At 36.7% G+C, this 18,162-nt stretch overlaps 1 protein-coding gene across 1 annotated transcript in view; it reads right to left on the bottom strand.

Moving 5' to 3' along the window:
• Window positions 1–18,162, bottom strand: part of LPCAT1 (lysophosphatidylcholine acyltransferase 1) — a 61,244-nt gene that overhangs the window by 11,982 nt on the left and 31,100 nt on the right. Inside the window, exons 9-10 of the mRNA XM_027719366.2 lie at window positions 16,623–16,705; window positions 5,173–5,298 (exon numbers count right to left, since the gene is read on the bottom strand). Coding sequence (XP_027575167.2) covers window positions 5,173–5,298; window positions 16,623–16,705 — 209 coding nt within the window. The remainder of the gene's footprint in view (window positions 1–5,172; window positions 5,299–16,622; window positions 16,706–18,162) is intronic.

Here is an 18,162-nt window from a genome sequence, read left to right as displayed (position 1 = left end):
TCTGTCTCTAAATCAGAGAGATTTGGTTTGCAACAAATTGACTCAAAATTCACTTTCTATAACTGAGGGAGTACCCCTTTGGTGAGTAGTATTCAAGACTTGTAATATCTCCGCCAGTAATTAAATTTGTAAAAGCTAAAATACAGTTTGAAGGCAAAACCTTGTATGGAAAACAGCATGACTTACCACAAATCTTACAGACATCTTGTGGTCTGTCTTTTGTAAATACAGAGGATGTGAGCCAATCTCAAAAGCAGTATGTAGATCAGTGAGGCAAACACTGCTTCAACTTGAGTATAGCTGCATTGTACTTCTGGTAATCCAAGATGGGCTTGCTTCAAAATCAGAAAGTAATTGACGTGTTGATGACCAAAGCTGCTATGCTAAAGTTTTCTGAAGCCAAGTGCAAGTCTCGTAAATCGGTTCTGAACCAAGGTGAAATGGTTTGAATGTCTCAATTCCTTTACAATTGTTACTTTTATCTCAATGGAGGCCATAAAAGCTAGAAAGCCAACAGCAAATGTCTTTACTGATGAAGTCATGCTTGTTGCCCTAATGGCATCCACGCAGGATCTAGGCTTTATGACAAAAAATATTATTTGCTGTTGTGGTGTTTTGCTTTATTTTTTTAGGTCAGTGCACACTAAAGAGAAGAAAAAGCCATTCTGAGTCCATGAAGATGGAAAGGACATTTTTCAAGATTAATATTAAATTCTGAACATTAAATTCTTCACAGCAGACTTCACAAGGAAAACCAGATCCCTGAAGGTAGAATATTTTCAGCATAATTACCACTATTTTTAGCAAGTAAGCTAGTTTTAGCTGCATTTGACTATTTGAAAACAAACTCCCTTCTTGCATGCTGGGAATCTGCCAAAAACCTTCTAGTGTCTGATAGAGCTGGAAGAACAGCTGGATCCTGTAGATAGCTACTGTAAACTGCAAGCACAGAGAAACATGCCCTAAGCTAGAAAAGCACAATACATTCAGTTTTGTGTCTGCTGATGTACTTCTGTGACACTTCATGTCATAATGGAGAAAGGATACTGAACAGCTGCAAAACTGACCTTCTTGAATACTCTGAGTACTGCTTTTATCAGAAATGCAGACAGACAACATCCTCCAGAAGTTTTTTTCTTTTTATAGATGACCTCTGAACACTTAGATGTCACTGAACTATTAGTTAGCTGTGAGGGTTATTACATTGGAAATTCAAAGTTCTGCCTACAGTTTGGACCACCATTTCAGGCACACGTGTAAAGCAGAAGTTTGCACTGTAGTCTGGATGCTAAAGACTGTTGAGCAAGAATAGACAGGCAGCAGGCCTATGAGGTAATTATTTACTCCTTACAGATCTTTTTAGAAGCCTATAGTAGCATTGTCTAGTAGGATCCTCACAACTGACTTGATAATACTGGAGAGTAGTAGTCAAAATGGAACTGCTCTTTAGTTCATGCCATTCTTACCAAAATACTAAGGCTTCTCAGAGACAGCAGAATTGATTCAAAACCAGTCGGTTTGAATTTCATTGAATTGCAGCAGGGCCAGGGAGTATGTAAGGAGGTAAACCTTGCAGGCATGCTAAGGTTGTTGAATATTCTTCCAGGGCAGACATCACTACTACCCATCACATGGGTACAAGATGCCAAAAATACTCAGGGCAGGAAAGCAAAGAGACGGTTAGGAATTCAAAAAGAATTCTAACCCAAATTGCTGCCCATTACTAAAGATAAAAATTACTAAAAGTAATCCTACTGCAAAAGCTAAGAAGTCTAAAAGGCAAGAACAGTGGATTTTCCTGAAATATGACCTGAAAAAGATAATGTGGTGCAAACTGTATTTTTTGAAAGTAAGACATAATCAGCAGAGCCATACTGTCCTCAGTGAAAAGCACGAAGAACCTCAGAGTCTGTGTACTAAAGGAATACACCACACCAAGAACCTGCCAAACCAAAGAGTCTTGTGCCACACGACACCAATAATAAAACACACATTCACCCTGTTACCATATGATAGTTTTGCTGAATTTTCTATACTCATTGCTTTTTGATGCACAAAGTGGAGGCCAGCTACCACGCAGGAAGAAAAAATGTGCCATTTTGGACAAGTATCAGTGCTGCCAAGCTTAAAAAAAAAATTAGGGAAAACACATGCATAACCTTCATTTCTAGAGAATATTTTTTCCAAAAAGACTTTAAATTAATAAGAAAAATCAAGAAGTAGAAAACAGTGACCAAAACAGAAGGACATAACACACATCTGCTTTTGCTATATGTTCCAAATCATACCTAGGGTTTTAAAAGTGAAAGATTTGGGATAAAACAACTGCGAAGCAAAAAAAAAAAATAAATCAAGCATGGGATATGCAAACAGATGATCCTTAATCTGGCTCCAAGTTTGACAAAGCTGTTGCTTTCTTTCTCCTCCCCTTCATAACCTATACCCCTCCCCCCCCAAAAAAAAACAAAAGTGCAAAAGGCCGGGACCACTAGAGTAAAATTTCAGGTTACTTTAAGACCTGACTTTACAAGCCCCATCTAACAGCATGCAGAACACAGTCACTAAAAAAATTCTACTCTGGATTGCAATATGTGCTCCATTTGGCTTTTTTTTTCCCTTAGAAAAGAGAGATATCTCTAATTTTCAAACCCCAAAACAACTAAAACTGAGAACAATCACAACTGAAAAAATTAGAAAACCGAATTCTCTAAGAAGACACTGATGGTCTAAAAGCCACTGTTCCATAAGAAAGGGGAGCAACAATTAAAGTTGGAGGGTCCTTCTAGTTCATGAGCAAAGTGGATACAGGAATTAGAACAAACAGAAGTTTGAAACAATAGAAACAAATCAATTCAAATCAGGACTCAAGGATCTCCTTGCAGGCAACTGCCATAAAGCAGCTCATAAAAAGATGGAGATGAGATTTAATTAACTGTATTAACACTTCCTGAAGGAGATAATCTGAAGACGTCTTTAGTAAGGCACAAAATCCAAACAAGACTGAATGTCTAGAACATGGTAATAGATCCAGCCCAAGTAAAAATAGACTCACTTTAAACAGTGAGGTAATTAATTATGCAACAAATAATCAAATGAAGCAGAGGATTTACAATGTATAAAAACTATGATACAGACTGCATACAGCTTAGTAATTAGCTCACTAGTCAGACATAAATTGTCAGTCTCAAGAGAGGCATGACTGCTTGAGGACTAACGAATGCACAATTTGAGAAGGTTAGCCTATGATCAATTGATCTCTTTGATAAAGCAGTCATTTTACCAAGGAATTCAGTATGAAGCAGCTGAGTTACAGCCAGCTATATAGCTCCGTTAACAGAGCCTGAGCTCTTCGTTAGATGAAGCATGAGAACTCACTGCTGTGGCTGCACGGCTTCTGGATTGAATCCCAATCAGCTGAGCACAGACCAAGCAAATTTTTCAGAAAATAATAACGAATCCTGTAGATACATAATGTGTACAGAAATAACTCTCCAGTGTAGCAAACTGAGGTCTACGTTGATTTCAAAGAATGTAAACCAAAAAGGAGTCTGAATTTGTCTCACTACAGAAATCTTTTAAAATTGCATGTTACCTCAAAGGTATGTCATTGCTCAAAAGCAAGTATTAACACCCAATGAAAAATCCATTGGATAAAACTTACTGCTCCAGTCATTTAGCTATGCAAGTGGATGATCTTACTGCCTCCCTGGCCTCAAAACCTTTGAATAAACAGCAAAATGACTACTTCTATCAAATGTGCATTAGAGATGAAGTCGTATTACAATCTTCATCCAACTGTGCCAGAAAAACACCATCATAATAGCCTTCTTATTGGCACATACCCAACTCCAGACAGGATATTTCACCAATGAATAATTGCTCAAACCAGAGAGGGAACTTTTGGGCTGCAGGGAACTTCACTCACAAATGCATGTAATTGTTTTAGAGGTCAAAACAAAAACCCAGAAAAGCATAATTTGAAAGAACAGCTTTAAATTGAGCAGACAGAAGCCAGACAACTTAACAAGAGGATTAAACTGAATCCTGGGATTATCAGCTCCATAATAAGAGACGTGGGTGGTTGGTTTGTTTTGTTTCGCTTGCTTTTTTTTCTTGATACAGTAAATTCGAAGCCTTCGAAACAAAGTGAGAATCTTTCTTTGCTCTTACAAGTCTCTCCTGTCCTAATGGAAGTCTTTTCAGATGGAGGTCCTGACAATGGATTAATATATGTTGATCATCTGAATGCATAGGGTATAGCTGTCCTACATTCCTTATTCTCCAACACAGCTTTGCTCTTCTTTATTTTCATTTATGTACACAAGCTGAAGATGAAGGAAAAAACAGTGAAAGGAAATAACAGTACAGAATGAAAACATGAAACTATGCTCTATATTTTCAGGTGATGAGACAAAAAATGAAGAAGGATATTTGCATATTAAAACAGTTAATAGGATGAGGCTGCACATGTAGTTTGTGGTTGTTCAATAGGATGACTGAAGAAGCAGGAGAAAAACTGGAAAACAGCAGCAACAAGTTCTACTATTTGGCTTATGTGAATTTTTCAGGTTTGCTGAGGCTTTTCTGAAAGGTAAAGCCAGTAGGAAATGACACTATGGGAAGACAGAAGATCTACACTGCATATACTGAGCTACAGTTTCATTAGAAAGTCCATCTGGCAGCAACCTACTCAAAAGATCAACTACCACTTTCTGCTGCTTGGGAAAGGGTGCCCCCTCTGTCCTCACTATTACGAGCTTAATCCAGTCACAAGACTGGATGTCCTTGTTTGGCATCCCTTGTTTTCCCTTCACAGATGTCACAGGAAAAGGCAATTGACTCTTAACTGTAACAAACATTAGGAATCCCACAGTATTCCTGACCCTCTTCAGAAAGTGTTTTTAGTTTTGCTCAGGAATGACTGCTTCAGACTCACTCTGCTGACTTGTCAGATGGAAAGTAAGAACTTTACAACCTAATTCACAATCACTAGGATTTGGGGTGCTGCTTGCAAATGTATTGGTTTGATTTTATACTGGTGTTTCCCTGATCATATTATGACAACATTCCATATATATTCATAAATGCACTATTTTTATATGAAGGGAAAACTATATAAACATGGATATATAATAAATATGCACCTTACATATAAATATTGTATATGCTCACCCAAGGCTTCTCACAAGCTTTGCAAATTCTAAAAGACATGTATCTGAAGGCAGACGAAGTTGTCCTTCAGCCAAAGCTAGCTGACAGTCTTCAAATGTATAATCTGTCACTGAAACTCCCAGCGCCCTTGAATAAACCAAAGAAACACTGTAAATGAGACAATCTAAGAAAAACAAATACAATCATCACTTTTTTTTTTTACAGCAAGAAATCCTGTATTATGCTCTCTAGTCTGAAAAATTATAAGGAAGAGCCTACAAAATAAGCTCACATAGAAAGAACAAAATATGGACTCGAACCATTGCAGAACATCTATTTTGATTTTCTGAGTCCATCAAAATATGCAAAAACAAAAGAGAAAAATTAGGCAGTGCATAGTTTCATAGACATATAAATTAATTTATATTTTCATATAAGTGAATAACAAGGGTTTCAAGATTTTTAATCCAGAACACAAATATATATTTATAAATAATTATTTTCAATATTTTTATTATTATTGATTTATTAATGTTAGTGTAATCACTTGAGCAGACAACCTATTACTTTCTGCTGATACTAATATTATATGACAGGTGACATTTCTTTATAAAGAACAGCTAGAATATAACATATAAAAGCAAGTAGAGTTAATCTCCATGCAAACACAAGTTATTTTTAAGTGTATGACGTAAGAAAGGTAGAAGAAAAAATACTCCCAAGCTTTTATATATCAACAATTAAGTATTCATTTTTGCTTTACGTTTAACTTCATGGTCTGTAGTAATAGTAGCACCACAATATACTCCAAAAAAATCCTGATATTGTAGCTGCCCTTCATTTGCTATGCAAAGTTGAGAGAAAGACACTTTGGTTTGGAAGAGGCCTTTAAGATTTCAGCGTAAGATAAAATTTAGAAAGGAAACACTGCTCCGTATGAGTTACTCATGTGTCATGACTTCCATCATACTTGATTTTACTTATACTAGTAAGGAACATTACCTCCTTTTGCAGCTTTTTCTAGTTTAATGAAGCCTCACGAAATTTTTTTATTGACTTACCTTCATTCTTTCCATCTACAGTTTGTCTAACTTACTGCTAATCACCTTTTTCCTATGTGAAGTTAATATACACTAATGGCAAGATCGATACAAAACCCTGAGGCATGCCACAGTCATTTTGGCTTTGATGGAAACTCTGCATTCAATTCTATGCTTTATTATAAATAATTCGATCTGTAACTGCAGTTACTTCTCATGCAATGAACAATTTCTGTTAAGCAGTCCATTCCTCAGAATCTCATTCTAAAGCCTTTGAATGCCAATGGAAATAACATAAGCCAGTTCTCTTTTGTCCATCAATTAACTGTCAAACTTCAGGAATTCTAAGATGTTAGTAAGACATGCACTTAACCTTAAAGCTACTGGTCAGGGTTTCTCTCTTCTCTTTAAGGCTGACAAAGTCAAATATTCAGGAAGAACACCTCACTAATAGATATTCTAGCTCAAAAGTACCAGATACATTAAAAATAGGTATTCTTAGTAAGCTATTTGTGAACAAAACAAGGACATACAAGGTAGTGATCTTGAATCAATAGCCTTCCTTTTGCTAAGAAGAAACAACAAACAGGAAGAAATAAAAGGAAGAAGCCAACTAAACCAAAAATATTCAAGTACATAGAAAAGTCATCTTAAAATCATGCAGACTGTTGAAGACTAGATTGCCTTATGTTGGTGATCTTAAGCAATTAAATTCAGTTCCTCCAAATTTTTCTCTTCTTGATGTGCTTCTGTTCCTCCTCCTAAGAAGTGTCCTAGTAGTATTTGTAAACCAGTAAACACCTAACAGAACGGCCAAGAGATTCTTGTGATACTTTACTTCACCCCATAGACTTAGGGTTAACATAGTAATGAATACTGTGTAAAATACAGATGAAGATGTGGGGACTTAAATCCATTTCCAAGTTCAACCTGACTTATAGATCAGGTACTGTGACTTTGTCAAAACTTCTGTTTTACAGTATTTAATATACTGTATTATAAAAGATTAAATCACTGGTATGTTACAATACAGAATCAATTTTCTTCAAAAGAAGAAAAAGGAGCAGACGAGAGAAGCAGAGTCTATCCTGCCAGTTGAGATTACTTCCTATTCCCTTCTTTTGAAGTGTCTGTGTGCTCAGTCATCCCTATAGCCTTTCATGTCAACTGTCAGTGAAATAGTTGAACCCCTAGGTCAGCAAGGACATGCTATAAGCAGTACTATCAAGAGCAGCATACATAAAAGAATATGGTAATAAACAAAGATCTTGTCCAGCCAAGCAAAATTTATCAGTTCTTAAGGCCACAGTAGGTATAGTATGCAAGAGAAATACAGGAACTTACAGGCAATCAGCTAAAGCACAGGACAACTACATCTAAAAGAGGAAGCTGGTTAAAAATAAGTTAAAAGAAACTGGAAGGGTAAAGTGTTCCTCTGTTGCACATATTAGGGGATCAGAAGTAGTAAAACATTTAACAAATAAGATTCTGAAAGGACAAAAAAAAAATTAGTGTGACTCAAACTGATTAAAGGTGCCAATTAGAATGAAGAGACTTTAAAAAAACCCAAATGAAAACCACAACCGTTCCCTCAAGGAAAACAAGAAAAGAGAGACAAGTTAAAACATAACCATAAGGTGGCAAGCCAAAGCAAGAAACAATAACTTGTTAAAATCAAAAGCATGACGCTTTTCAAACGCATCAAAAGAAAGATGACTAAGAAAGATCAAGGCATTCAACCTGGGGGGAGCGTTGAAGACTGACTGACTGCCATCCCAGAACCAATGCCAGATTTAAATAACTTCTAAATAATGGTCCATGAACATGTTGAATGAGTCTAGCCAAAGAGGAATTAAAAAACCCAAAACAAATAATCAACAAGCAACCAAAACTTAAGATCCAGAACAAATTCCAAACAAAAGCAGGGATCACCTCAGAATTAGCCAAACCACCAGCGGGAAAGACAACCTTCATCTTTTTATAGCTTTGTGCAGCTCTAATAAAAGGCACGGTATTGGGCCAGGACAGGTAAATGCCCAACATTACTAATAGCTGCATGTAGGCTCAATGTCCACACATACACAAAACAGGACTGAGAAGGACAAAAGCAACTTCTCTTGTTCACCTGTTGGCAATTTTCCAGCCATTGGACTTCAAAAAGCAAAAGAGACAAATGGACTTAAACAGTGTGTGTGTATACATATATATATATATACACACATACGTATACACATCCAGACTTTCACAATAACAAAGATCAGAAGTAGAGAAGGGAAGAAACAACTTTAGCTCACAGCAAAGTTCAGTCACAGAATCAACCAAGGCCAGAGAGAGTCCAAGGGGCTCTTTAGTTCAGAAGACAAATTACAAGCTGTATAGGGTTACCAGTTTAAAGGACCCTGATTTCAGCTCAGAATGTTGAAGAAACTGAAGGTGGAGAACACATAAACTTTATTATTTGTGATAAGACTTGTGAATTTTTCAGTTTCTTAGAATAAAGCCTGGCATCCTAGAGCTCTCTGTGAGGCTCAGGTACAACTGCAACTCACAGGATTTTCTACAGCACCAGTTACCACACTATTTTAACTTATCTCCAAGGCAACCTTTCTCTACTTCAACTGGAAAAAAAGAAGAAAACAGATAATTTCAATTAGTGATGAAAATCAAAAGTGCAACTCCATATTTTTAGTAAACTAGAAATAAAACAACTTTTCCCATATCTTTATTTAAAAGCATTTTTTTTCCTCTTCTCTTCATATTACCTCTGCTTTCACAGCCAGTTAACCTGAACCTGGCCTTTTTAATGTTCAGCAAATTTGTATGGCCTGACATGCATGTCTGGCTTGATACACCTTGAGGCTTTTTTCCTCCCTGCCTTCCCTGAAATGCTGGCTATTTACCTTTCATGATATCATATTACATAAAATTTCAAAGTCAGTAAGTCACTTCAAAATAATAAACCCAAATGAAGCAAGACCCCAGAAGCTTTCCTGCAAACCCAATCTATGACACACAACAGTTGTACTTATCATATCCTGATGTCTTACACCAAACAGCTCCCTACATCTAACACTTGTGCAGTCATAATATAAAGTGAATGATCAACTTTCTCATTTTCTGCATACCAATCCACTAGGCATGCAAGAGGCTGAACATAAAACAGAATGTGCCTGCTGTAATATGATGAGAAGTGAGAGAAAATAGTACAGGCAATATTGTGACATTCTGAATCTCCGCTTCAACAAAAACACTTTAGAAGTGTTTTAAGTTGTTAATAAGCAGAACTGTGAACTAATGAATACGCCACAGGCTCTTTAAATCAGCTATAATCTTTATAAGGTGCTGAAAATATTAAGATTACATCAAATTTGGTATTTTTCATTATGAGATGTTGAGCAAAAAGAGAGACAACACAGTGGACAAATAACTCCAATTTTTAGTAGTCATTTGTATAGGAATTTCCTGAACCAGAGACCACCTGTACCACTATGTTTTAGAATCGCTGATTAACCACATTTTTTTTACAGTATATCTCAGCTCTGATGGAGTCACTTTATGTATCTGGTAGTGAATGCCACAATTTTGTACATGTTTTAAAGACTTACTCCATTTAATTTCAGCTGATCTACTGTTGAGTGCTTTCCATCTCTTCTGCTATGGAATCCCCTACTATGCATTTCCAGACCACTCATCAATTTTGCTGACCTTCAAAACAATCCTCCACTATTTTTTTTTTTCAACCTTTCCCAAACTGAAGAGCTTTTACCTATTTAGTTTTGGAAGGCCAGAGTAGATAGTCCCTTTTTTCAGACTACTACTTTGTGACATTCTCCAAGCAAATGAAGGTCTAGTCAGGAGTCTGAAGTTCACATCAGGAATAGAGTATCTCATGATGGTTTAATTTTTAGATGGAAAAAGAAGCTGCCAACAGCTGCACTTCTCTCTGGCTGAAACCAGGTCCTGTAATTGTTGGTCTTGGAGATTTGCACATCACAAATCTTCAAGGGTGAAAAACGAGGCAGATATTCCTTGTGTTGTCAGCATTCAAAAATCTAGCCCAAACCAAACTGCTGCAAATTATTACTTAATTTTAAAAAATTTATTTCTTCCATGAGAAAATAAACGTAGCAAGAAATTGCACAGTTAACCCTGTTCTGTAACTGTGTTTGCCCAACTGCCACAACTACAGCATTTACAGAAATGAACAGAGTGCACAATGTATTTCTCATGTCCATTTTTGTATGTGACCTGAAACCCAAATAAAGCATCAAATCCTTTAGGTTGGCAAAGACCTCTGAGATCCTTGAGTCCATCCTCTGACCAATCACCACCTCGTCAATGAGGCCACAGAACTAAGTGCTATGTCCAATCATTTCTTGAACACCTATAGGGATGGTACAGGGATGCCTTAGATGGCGTAAAAATGCAAAAAAAAAAAATAAAAAGATTTGAATTTCAAAGTTGAATGCTGAGTGTCCAAGCAGTAGCTGTGCAGAATCACATACGAAACATCAGACAGCATAGGCACAGAGCACAGCAGCTTTTCCAAAGTTAAATTTAACTGGCCACTGAAAACAACAGATAAATATGAGAGAGACCAGTAAGCTACTGTAAATCCACATCCTCAAGGCTGCTCTTCAACAACTGGCATTACTGTATCCCATATAGTGGCAGAGATCACATACTGATGCTGTCAAAGCCTTCGAGAAAAAAACCAAAACTGATTTTGACTGAGTAGAAGATGAGAAAAGGTAAGATGGAAACAGAAGACTATCTGTAATATTCTTTGCCTTCATCAGCATACTGGAAAAAAGTATTAATTTTTCAAAAGCAAAAATGTAATGCTCATATGTCAGACTGGTAAGTTGCTGCTCTAACTATGGCATGCTCCAACAAGTGGAAAGTGATCCTGGCAAGCATTTGACAGAGGAAATGTAAGGAAGACAGATGTTTTCAAGTTTCATGTCTAATACGCTGCATTTTAATAGATTTCAGCATCTACTGTAAATATGAAAATATATCTTTAAATGTTTGTGTCAGTGAGGAAGAAAAACAAATTATTGGAAAAATGCAAACTGGATTATTAACATTTTAGTATTTCTACAGGAAGTCTGCCATACCGGGCTCACCAAAAGAGAAACTTCAGAACTCCAGGCCAGTGTCACACGTAGTTATAATGCTGAGTTTAGCACTACAAATATTGGAAAAACAAAATGTTCAAATCAGGAGTGCTGACACAACTTTGGTTCTGAGGTTCTTGCAGTTTTGGAAAACAAAGAAGCAAAGGCGTCCAGTTTCCATCAAGTTTCAGTTTAAACACCTACCCCATGTGATAAGAAAATTAACAAATTTGCAGTATTTTAGCTTCTGTCTTTTCCCCAAATTGTACCATCTAAACCATATTCCTCCCTATTTCAAAGACAGTCTCTGTAAGAGAAACTGAAGGAAAACAAATCGTGTTTATATGTTAATAAGCTACCAATGGGTCCGAGTATAATTATCTAATCAGTTTACATCTGTAATTATGGGTGAGGTCACTTTAGACTTGAACAAAGGGCCTGCAGTGCAAATTTTCACAGTTAGCTGCCTACACCACCACTGGCTTACCTACCTACAAAATGAATTTTCCCAACTAAATAGAAGCTGAGCAACTGACATACTCCTTCCAAGTATATTTGATAAGGGATAGCAAGGTAACAAACCAGCTTTGTTTTTTTGCAAAGTGGGAGTGAAAGAGTTACCTACTTTTTCTTTAGAATAGAATTTCTATACTCTAAACAGTACTTTGATTACAACTATTGTCTTACAGAATAAAGCTTTAATGAAAATTAGGTGTTTAAGAATCTATCCAACAGGTAAAAGGCTACAATCCCACAATGAAAAGAGGCAACTAATTTTTTTTTTAAGGGAAAATAGCCTAAACAAACCACAAAGCATAACTAACTTTAACTGAGTATAAAAAATTAGAAACTACAATGCAGCAAAACAACACAGCAAGGTAAAGGATAAAAAGTTGCAATTGATGCAGCTAAGAAGCACAAGACTTTTTAATGCGTAAGAAAAAACCCACCAAAAATAACATAACTTACTACTAGTGAAGGATAGTAAAATTGTCAAGAGCCAAAAAAAGCTGTGATGTGCAATAAGAACTTTACACTAGGAAACAATTAAGATGACATATCTTAAGAAGAAAATTAAGTACTTTCCAATGCTCTAACAGTGGTAGATGTTTCCTTTATCACTATGAAATTTTTAGAAATAAATACTTGTGATGGCAAGGTCAAATGATTTGTTCCTAATAATTCTGGAAAGCTGGGATTAAAGTCTCAAGTGGCTGACAGTTTTACACTACCATAGTTCAAATAAATCATGACTTAATGCTCTGAAGACAAGAAAAAAAAAAGTGACAACACAGCCAGAAAGTTCGTCACTTAACTAGAAAATATATAGAAGAAACTGTATTAAATTAACAGATCAAAACAACCTATGTTGACTACCATCAACAAAAGATTATGCACAGAAGACTAAAAACATGATTTTGCCTAAGTAATACAAAACTGAGGCAATATAATATTTACCCACATGACCATAATATTTACCTACATACCACCTGACTAGCAAGGTGGTTTTAGAACTGTGTTAGAGCAATAAAGAACACATGAAGTAAATTAAAGCTCAAGACAGCACCACAGTTTATTTACTGATTTTAAAGACAGAACTTGCCTGGACTGTTGCCATATTTAAAAGCATTCAACATTTTCTGTGATTGAAAGTGACTCTAAACATACTTTTTGATAGCATGTTGTGGATGAGATGGGCATCAACTACACAGAGTAGCAGTCAGAACATAGTCAGAAAGACCAAACAAGACAGACTTGCTCAAACAAAATATGTTCTATGCGAAAATCAAATGCAAAGCATATTGTTAAGGAACAAGTAGGGGACCATACTTTAAACAGCAAATTAATTTCATCTGCACATAGCTTTTGTTCAGAATAAGCAAATGATCCAAAGGAAGACAGGCATATTCAGCAGCAGTGGTTATTCTGTATGAGTAATTACAATTCTGATGACACAGATAATCCCCAAAACAGAAGAAACTGTGAGCTGCATGACTGCAACAGGACTGCATGATTCAAGATTTTAGCCCAATGCTATTAAGTATGTATCTGTCAGTGAGAAAAAGGTTGAAGATCACAGACATCAAAATACTGGTCATCACACAGGTGAGAGTAAGAAATGCTTTTAGAAAGAAACTTTGGATTTTTATGGATGCTGTAAAGCTTCTAAGGCTTGGATCTTACTCATCTCTCTGATGAGAAGTGCTGAAAGATATCACTCCAGGGTAGTACTGCAGAAGCAAATAGCCGTAGTTCCAAGTGAAAGGTCTGTAGAAGTTGTGACCCTTAAATTCATTATCTACCATGACAGTGTCCTTTAAAAAATGGAAATATATCACCTGGGTTCTTGTGGAATTTGGTTACAGATCAGTGCATAATACTGAAACACTATTCATCAAGAGATCAGCTTATATTACATTTGAATTAATTAAAACATGAAGCAGGTTTATTTTAGAAGTCTGTGAAATGAGGTCCTGAAAAGCAGCAGGAAAGGGTTCTTACAAAATGATCACCCAGACTGCAGGACTTTTGGTCACATCAATGAGATGACCATCCCCAATATGGTTGCTGTGGTTTAACCCCAGATGGCAATTTAGCCTCACACAGCCCCTTGCTCACTACCCTTGGGTGGTAAAAGTGAGAAAACTCAGGTTGAGATAAAGACAGTGTAATTGGGAAAGCAAAAGCTGCACACACAAACAAAGCAAAATAAAGAATTCAATCACCACTTCCCTTCGGCAGGGAGGTGATCAGCCATCCCCAGGAAAGCAGAATGCCAGAGGGCTCTCTCAGGCATCACCGTGATTTCGGAAGACAAATGGCATCACTCTGAATGTCTCCCTTTCCTTCTTCATCCCCCAGGTCTATATGTTGAACTTGATGACATACGGTATGGAATGTCCCTTGGGTCAGCTGTGGTCAGCTGTGCCCTCCTATGGCTGCCTGTTCCTGGCCTGAAACAGAGTCAAAAGGCCAGGCACACCTTGGATTTCACTTTTTGGGCAAGTAAATTCATCCAACCTGCAAGAAACTTATGTCCTAAGGAAGCAAACCTCCAAGAGTGACAGCATCTCCTCCATCAAATGTTCAATTTATCTGCATAAGTGAACAGGAACTATCTAGAGACCCTCATCACTGGCATCTGTGGCTGCCCATGGAAAAGCTAATCAAATAAGGTTAAACCAAAAGTTTTTCATAGAATCAACAAGAACAAGCAGCATAAGAATCAGTTCTTATCAAATTCTTATCAAATTATCAATCAAAATTCTTCTTGTCAAATGTTTTGTTCAACACTTAATAGCAGCTGTTCAAAAGAAAAAATTATTGTGAAGGCAAACAATTTCAGAAGTGGAAATTGTACCTATTCCTGCACTCAGTTACTTCTATCAATTTCCCTTGGAATCAGAAGCAAGATGTAAGCTTTCCACAACACTGGTTCTAGACTCGCAAATACATTATTATTTGGGACTGCCACCTCTGATGCTGGAAAATATCCAGTAGGATTAGACTATTCCTCCAGAAAAATATGAAAAATATGGGGAAGAAGGGGAAAGCAGACACCTAAATAGATCCTGACCCCTTGACAACAAAATGTGACACTGCCACCGACTTAATCTTCAAGAAAAGCTAGACTAATCTACATGAAGCAGCAATAATGCCATTTGTTCAGCAATGCAGAATACAAGGCTAGCACCAAAGGGCACTTGAGGTACTTGAGCTGCAACTGCTACAGCTCCAGAACAGTCTGACAGCATCTGAGCTGGTATCTCCTGTACCAAAAGCCACAAGAACAAACTGGGAAAGTCTGGAGAACTGCCACTAGAAGTAGGCATCTGGAAGCCATCAGAAGTAAATAATTTTTGACTACGTTGATGCTAATTGGTCTATAGTTTTTCCATGGTACCCAGGCATCAATATTCTGTTTCATTCTGCATTTTAACTTCAAGACTTTGATATCCCATCACATTTATTTTCCCATTCACATCAACACAGCACCTACAGCCCCTTTTTCATCTCAAAGCAAGTTGTATTTGATAACACTCATTCTGATCCCCTTTAGACCTGCATCCCACTTCTGTTACCCCAAATACTTAATTCTTCAGTGATGGGAGAAACAAAATACCGTCTAAGCACACATAGAAGGGAAGGCTTTCAACATGCCTGTTGTTGTAAACTTCCGGAGGCTTTCACAATTTCTCCTTATAACACACATATATAACATACCTGTCATCTGATTGGAGCAGAGTTCAGAATGAAGGTTTAAGAATACGGCCTTCTATCCAAACTCTGAGAACAACACTTAGCGTAGTGCCAGCTGACTGTCTTAAATTAACAACCAAAGTCTTCGAGGCCAGTGTACAGGTCCTTTTGTACAACGGATCAAGTACTGATCTATCGTTATATTATAGTCCTAACACCCTTACGAAAAATTCCCAGACCTGTGTTCTGCTTATAAACCAGAGAAGAATTATCACTTACTATCTACAAGCTGGCCTTTAGCTTAAACTGGTAACTTAGAAACGGAAGAGAAGTTGCACAAAGGAAATTCAGATTTCACAAGTTCTTTCAAAATCAGGACTACGAAGATTCGTCCATCTCTCAGGAGTTATCAGTGATCACAGACCTGAGCGTTTGCTGTAAATACCAAAAAGAGTATCTATTGACTAATGGAGGATTTACTGAAAGGACAAAGAAGGAATGAATAAGAGGGGTTAATCAAAAATAAAACAAAAAGAGCAAAAGTATTAAATGTAGCCTTTATTATACACTATAGATAAGTGTTCTAAGTGTTGTCACATGAACATTTGATTTCAATTAATTTATATTGTATCAGTGCTCTTCCAACAGAAGTGACTTTCCTGTACTTCACTGTTCGAAATAACCACAGGCTAATAATGAATATATGAAACAATTCTTAACCTCATTAAAAGAGTCACAGCTTAAAATGCAACCCCAACAGCACAAAATTTGGTTACATCAGCTTTCCTAAAATTCACCCATACCTTTCCCCCAAAAGACTAAATACCCACAGGAGCAAGCAGAACTGGCTCATTTTATTAAAAAAAAACCAAACCCAATCAACCAAAAAAAAACCACCCAAACCCAAACACATCAGCTCCTACAGTTCTTGCTGTATTTGTGGCTCCCTGGCCTCCTCACAGAGGAAGTCAACTGCTATGTAAAGAGTTTTGCAGACTACAAGCTTCATTGCAAGCAGGTAACTATGCCGACTTGATTTTGTGATATTTTCTTCATCCTAAAATTAAAATCACACATTATCTATTTTTATTCTGTATTACAAGATACTTACTCTGCCATTACACGTCTGACGTTATTGGCATATAACACTGGATTTTTTCTTTCTTCTTCTGAAGGAATATACACAGGTAGAAACTGCATAAAGAGAACTGAATTATACCAAAAATATTTAACATTTTAAACAATCTCTCTTATAGCATTACGGTGAAAATTGTGTACAGTTTGCTGTTACTTACAAAATTATATTAACAAAAGGACTATAGAAAAAATTATAATTCAACTCTTAAATGCTTAAGCATATGTCATACTTCTAGAAATTCATATAACATAGACTCTGCTCAATTTTTATCTCATGGAACCCAGGCAGAGTAAGTAAGACTAGGAATTTTTAAATAATTTACAAGTATTAGCATTTTCTTGCATAAACCTTTCTTTTACATTCTTTTGTTCAGCTCTTTCTAGATAACCAAGAAATTTCACACTGGTCTTTAAAAAATAAAATAACAACTGGGGAATAAATATGAAGTAATTTCAGCAAATATTTCTCAATAACTTTGAAGTTAGCTGTATTGTCACAATTACATAATGGTATAATCAGCAGTACTCTAATGTTGCCATTAGATGTTTTTCTTATAATGGGCAAATCTTGAATTTATTTTGAGTTTTGCTAGTTTTCCTTACATGCACTACTGCAACTGCAAACATATGACTCCTGTCTTCTAGGTTTACATTACAAGCAGATACACCAGCCTGATTTAATATACAAAAGGACAAAGACTGTGAAGTTAACAGAGGTGGAATAACTGTTCCTTCAACTTCCAAGTCCTATTCCATTTCTTTGAGTTGCAAACTGCTGTCAAGTCATTCATCCAAACACAGAACAAGTTTGAAGACGAGGAGATTTCAGAGGTGCTCTACATGTCCGTGCCTAACTTGATATAAATAGCATGATATTTCAACAGCACTCACAAAACCAGAAGAACTCTCAGCTGCTGCAGATTGTGATGGATGTATGAACACTGAAGCAGACAGGTCACTAAAACAAACTGACATGAGCCAAAACAATCTACATGTGCAGATGATCATATCTCCGTTCTTCTTCACAACATTGCTTGCATGCCAGTTCCAAGTACAGGATGGATAGATGGGCCAATATTTACAGAAACCTATTATAAAACCTACATAGATGCTTGATTCTCAATATACATACTGGATGACACATATGGTATGCCAGAACACATGTTATATGCAGAGAAGCACAGACTAATTTTGGATCCTGATTGTTGGCTGTTTAACCTTACCAGCTATCATTTAATCAAAAACAGACCGATGTTGTGTTGTTCTGTTGTATGTCTCCCTGAGTTATCGCATCATCAGCAGTAACTGTGGTATCAAGGCTGGTTGGTATTTGCTAGTATCTCTGTGCTGATGGAACAGAGTCGGAATAAAAACCAACAAACTCTGGAGACCAAGGGAAAAACACGGCTTTGAACAACTAGTTTTTCTTCTACATTCCTAAATCTGCCACACTTCCTTACAAAAACAGATTCAACAAGTAGTTCTCAAGTATTCTGCCTCTTGAAAGCAGCCTA

The sequence above is a fragment of the Pipra filicauda genome, unplaced genomic scaffold (assembly GCF_003945595.2).
Source record: "Pipra filicauda isolate LSUMZ 115617 unplaced genomic scaffold, ASM394559v2 scaffold56_size3634133_pilon, whole genome shotgun sequence".
Lineage (NCBI taxonomy): Eukaryota > Metazoa > Chordata > Aves > Passeriformes > Pipridae > Pipra > Pipra filicauda.
The sequence above is the reverse complement of the archived record's forward strand: the minus strand, read 5'-3'. Positions and strand labels throughout refer to the sequence as shown.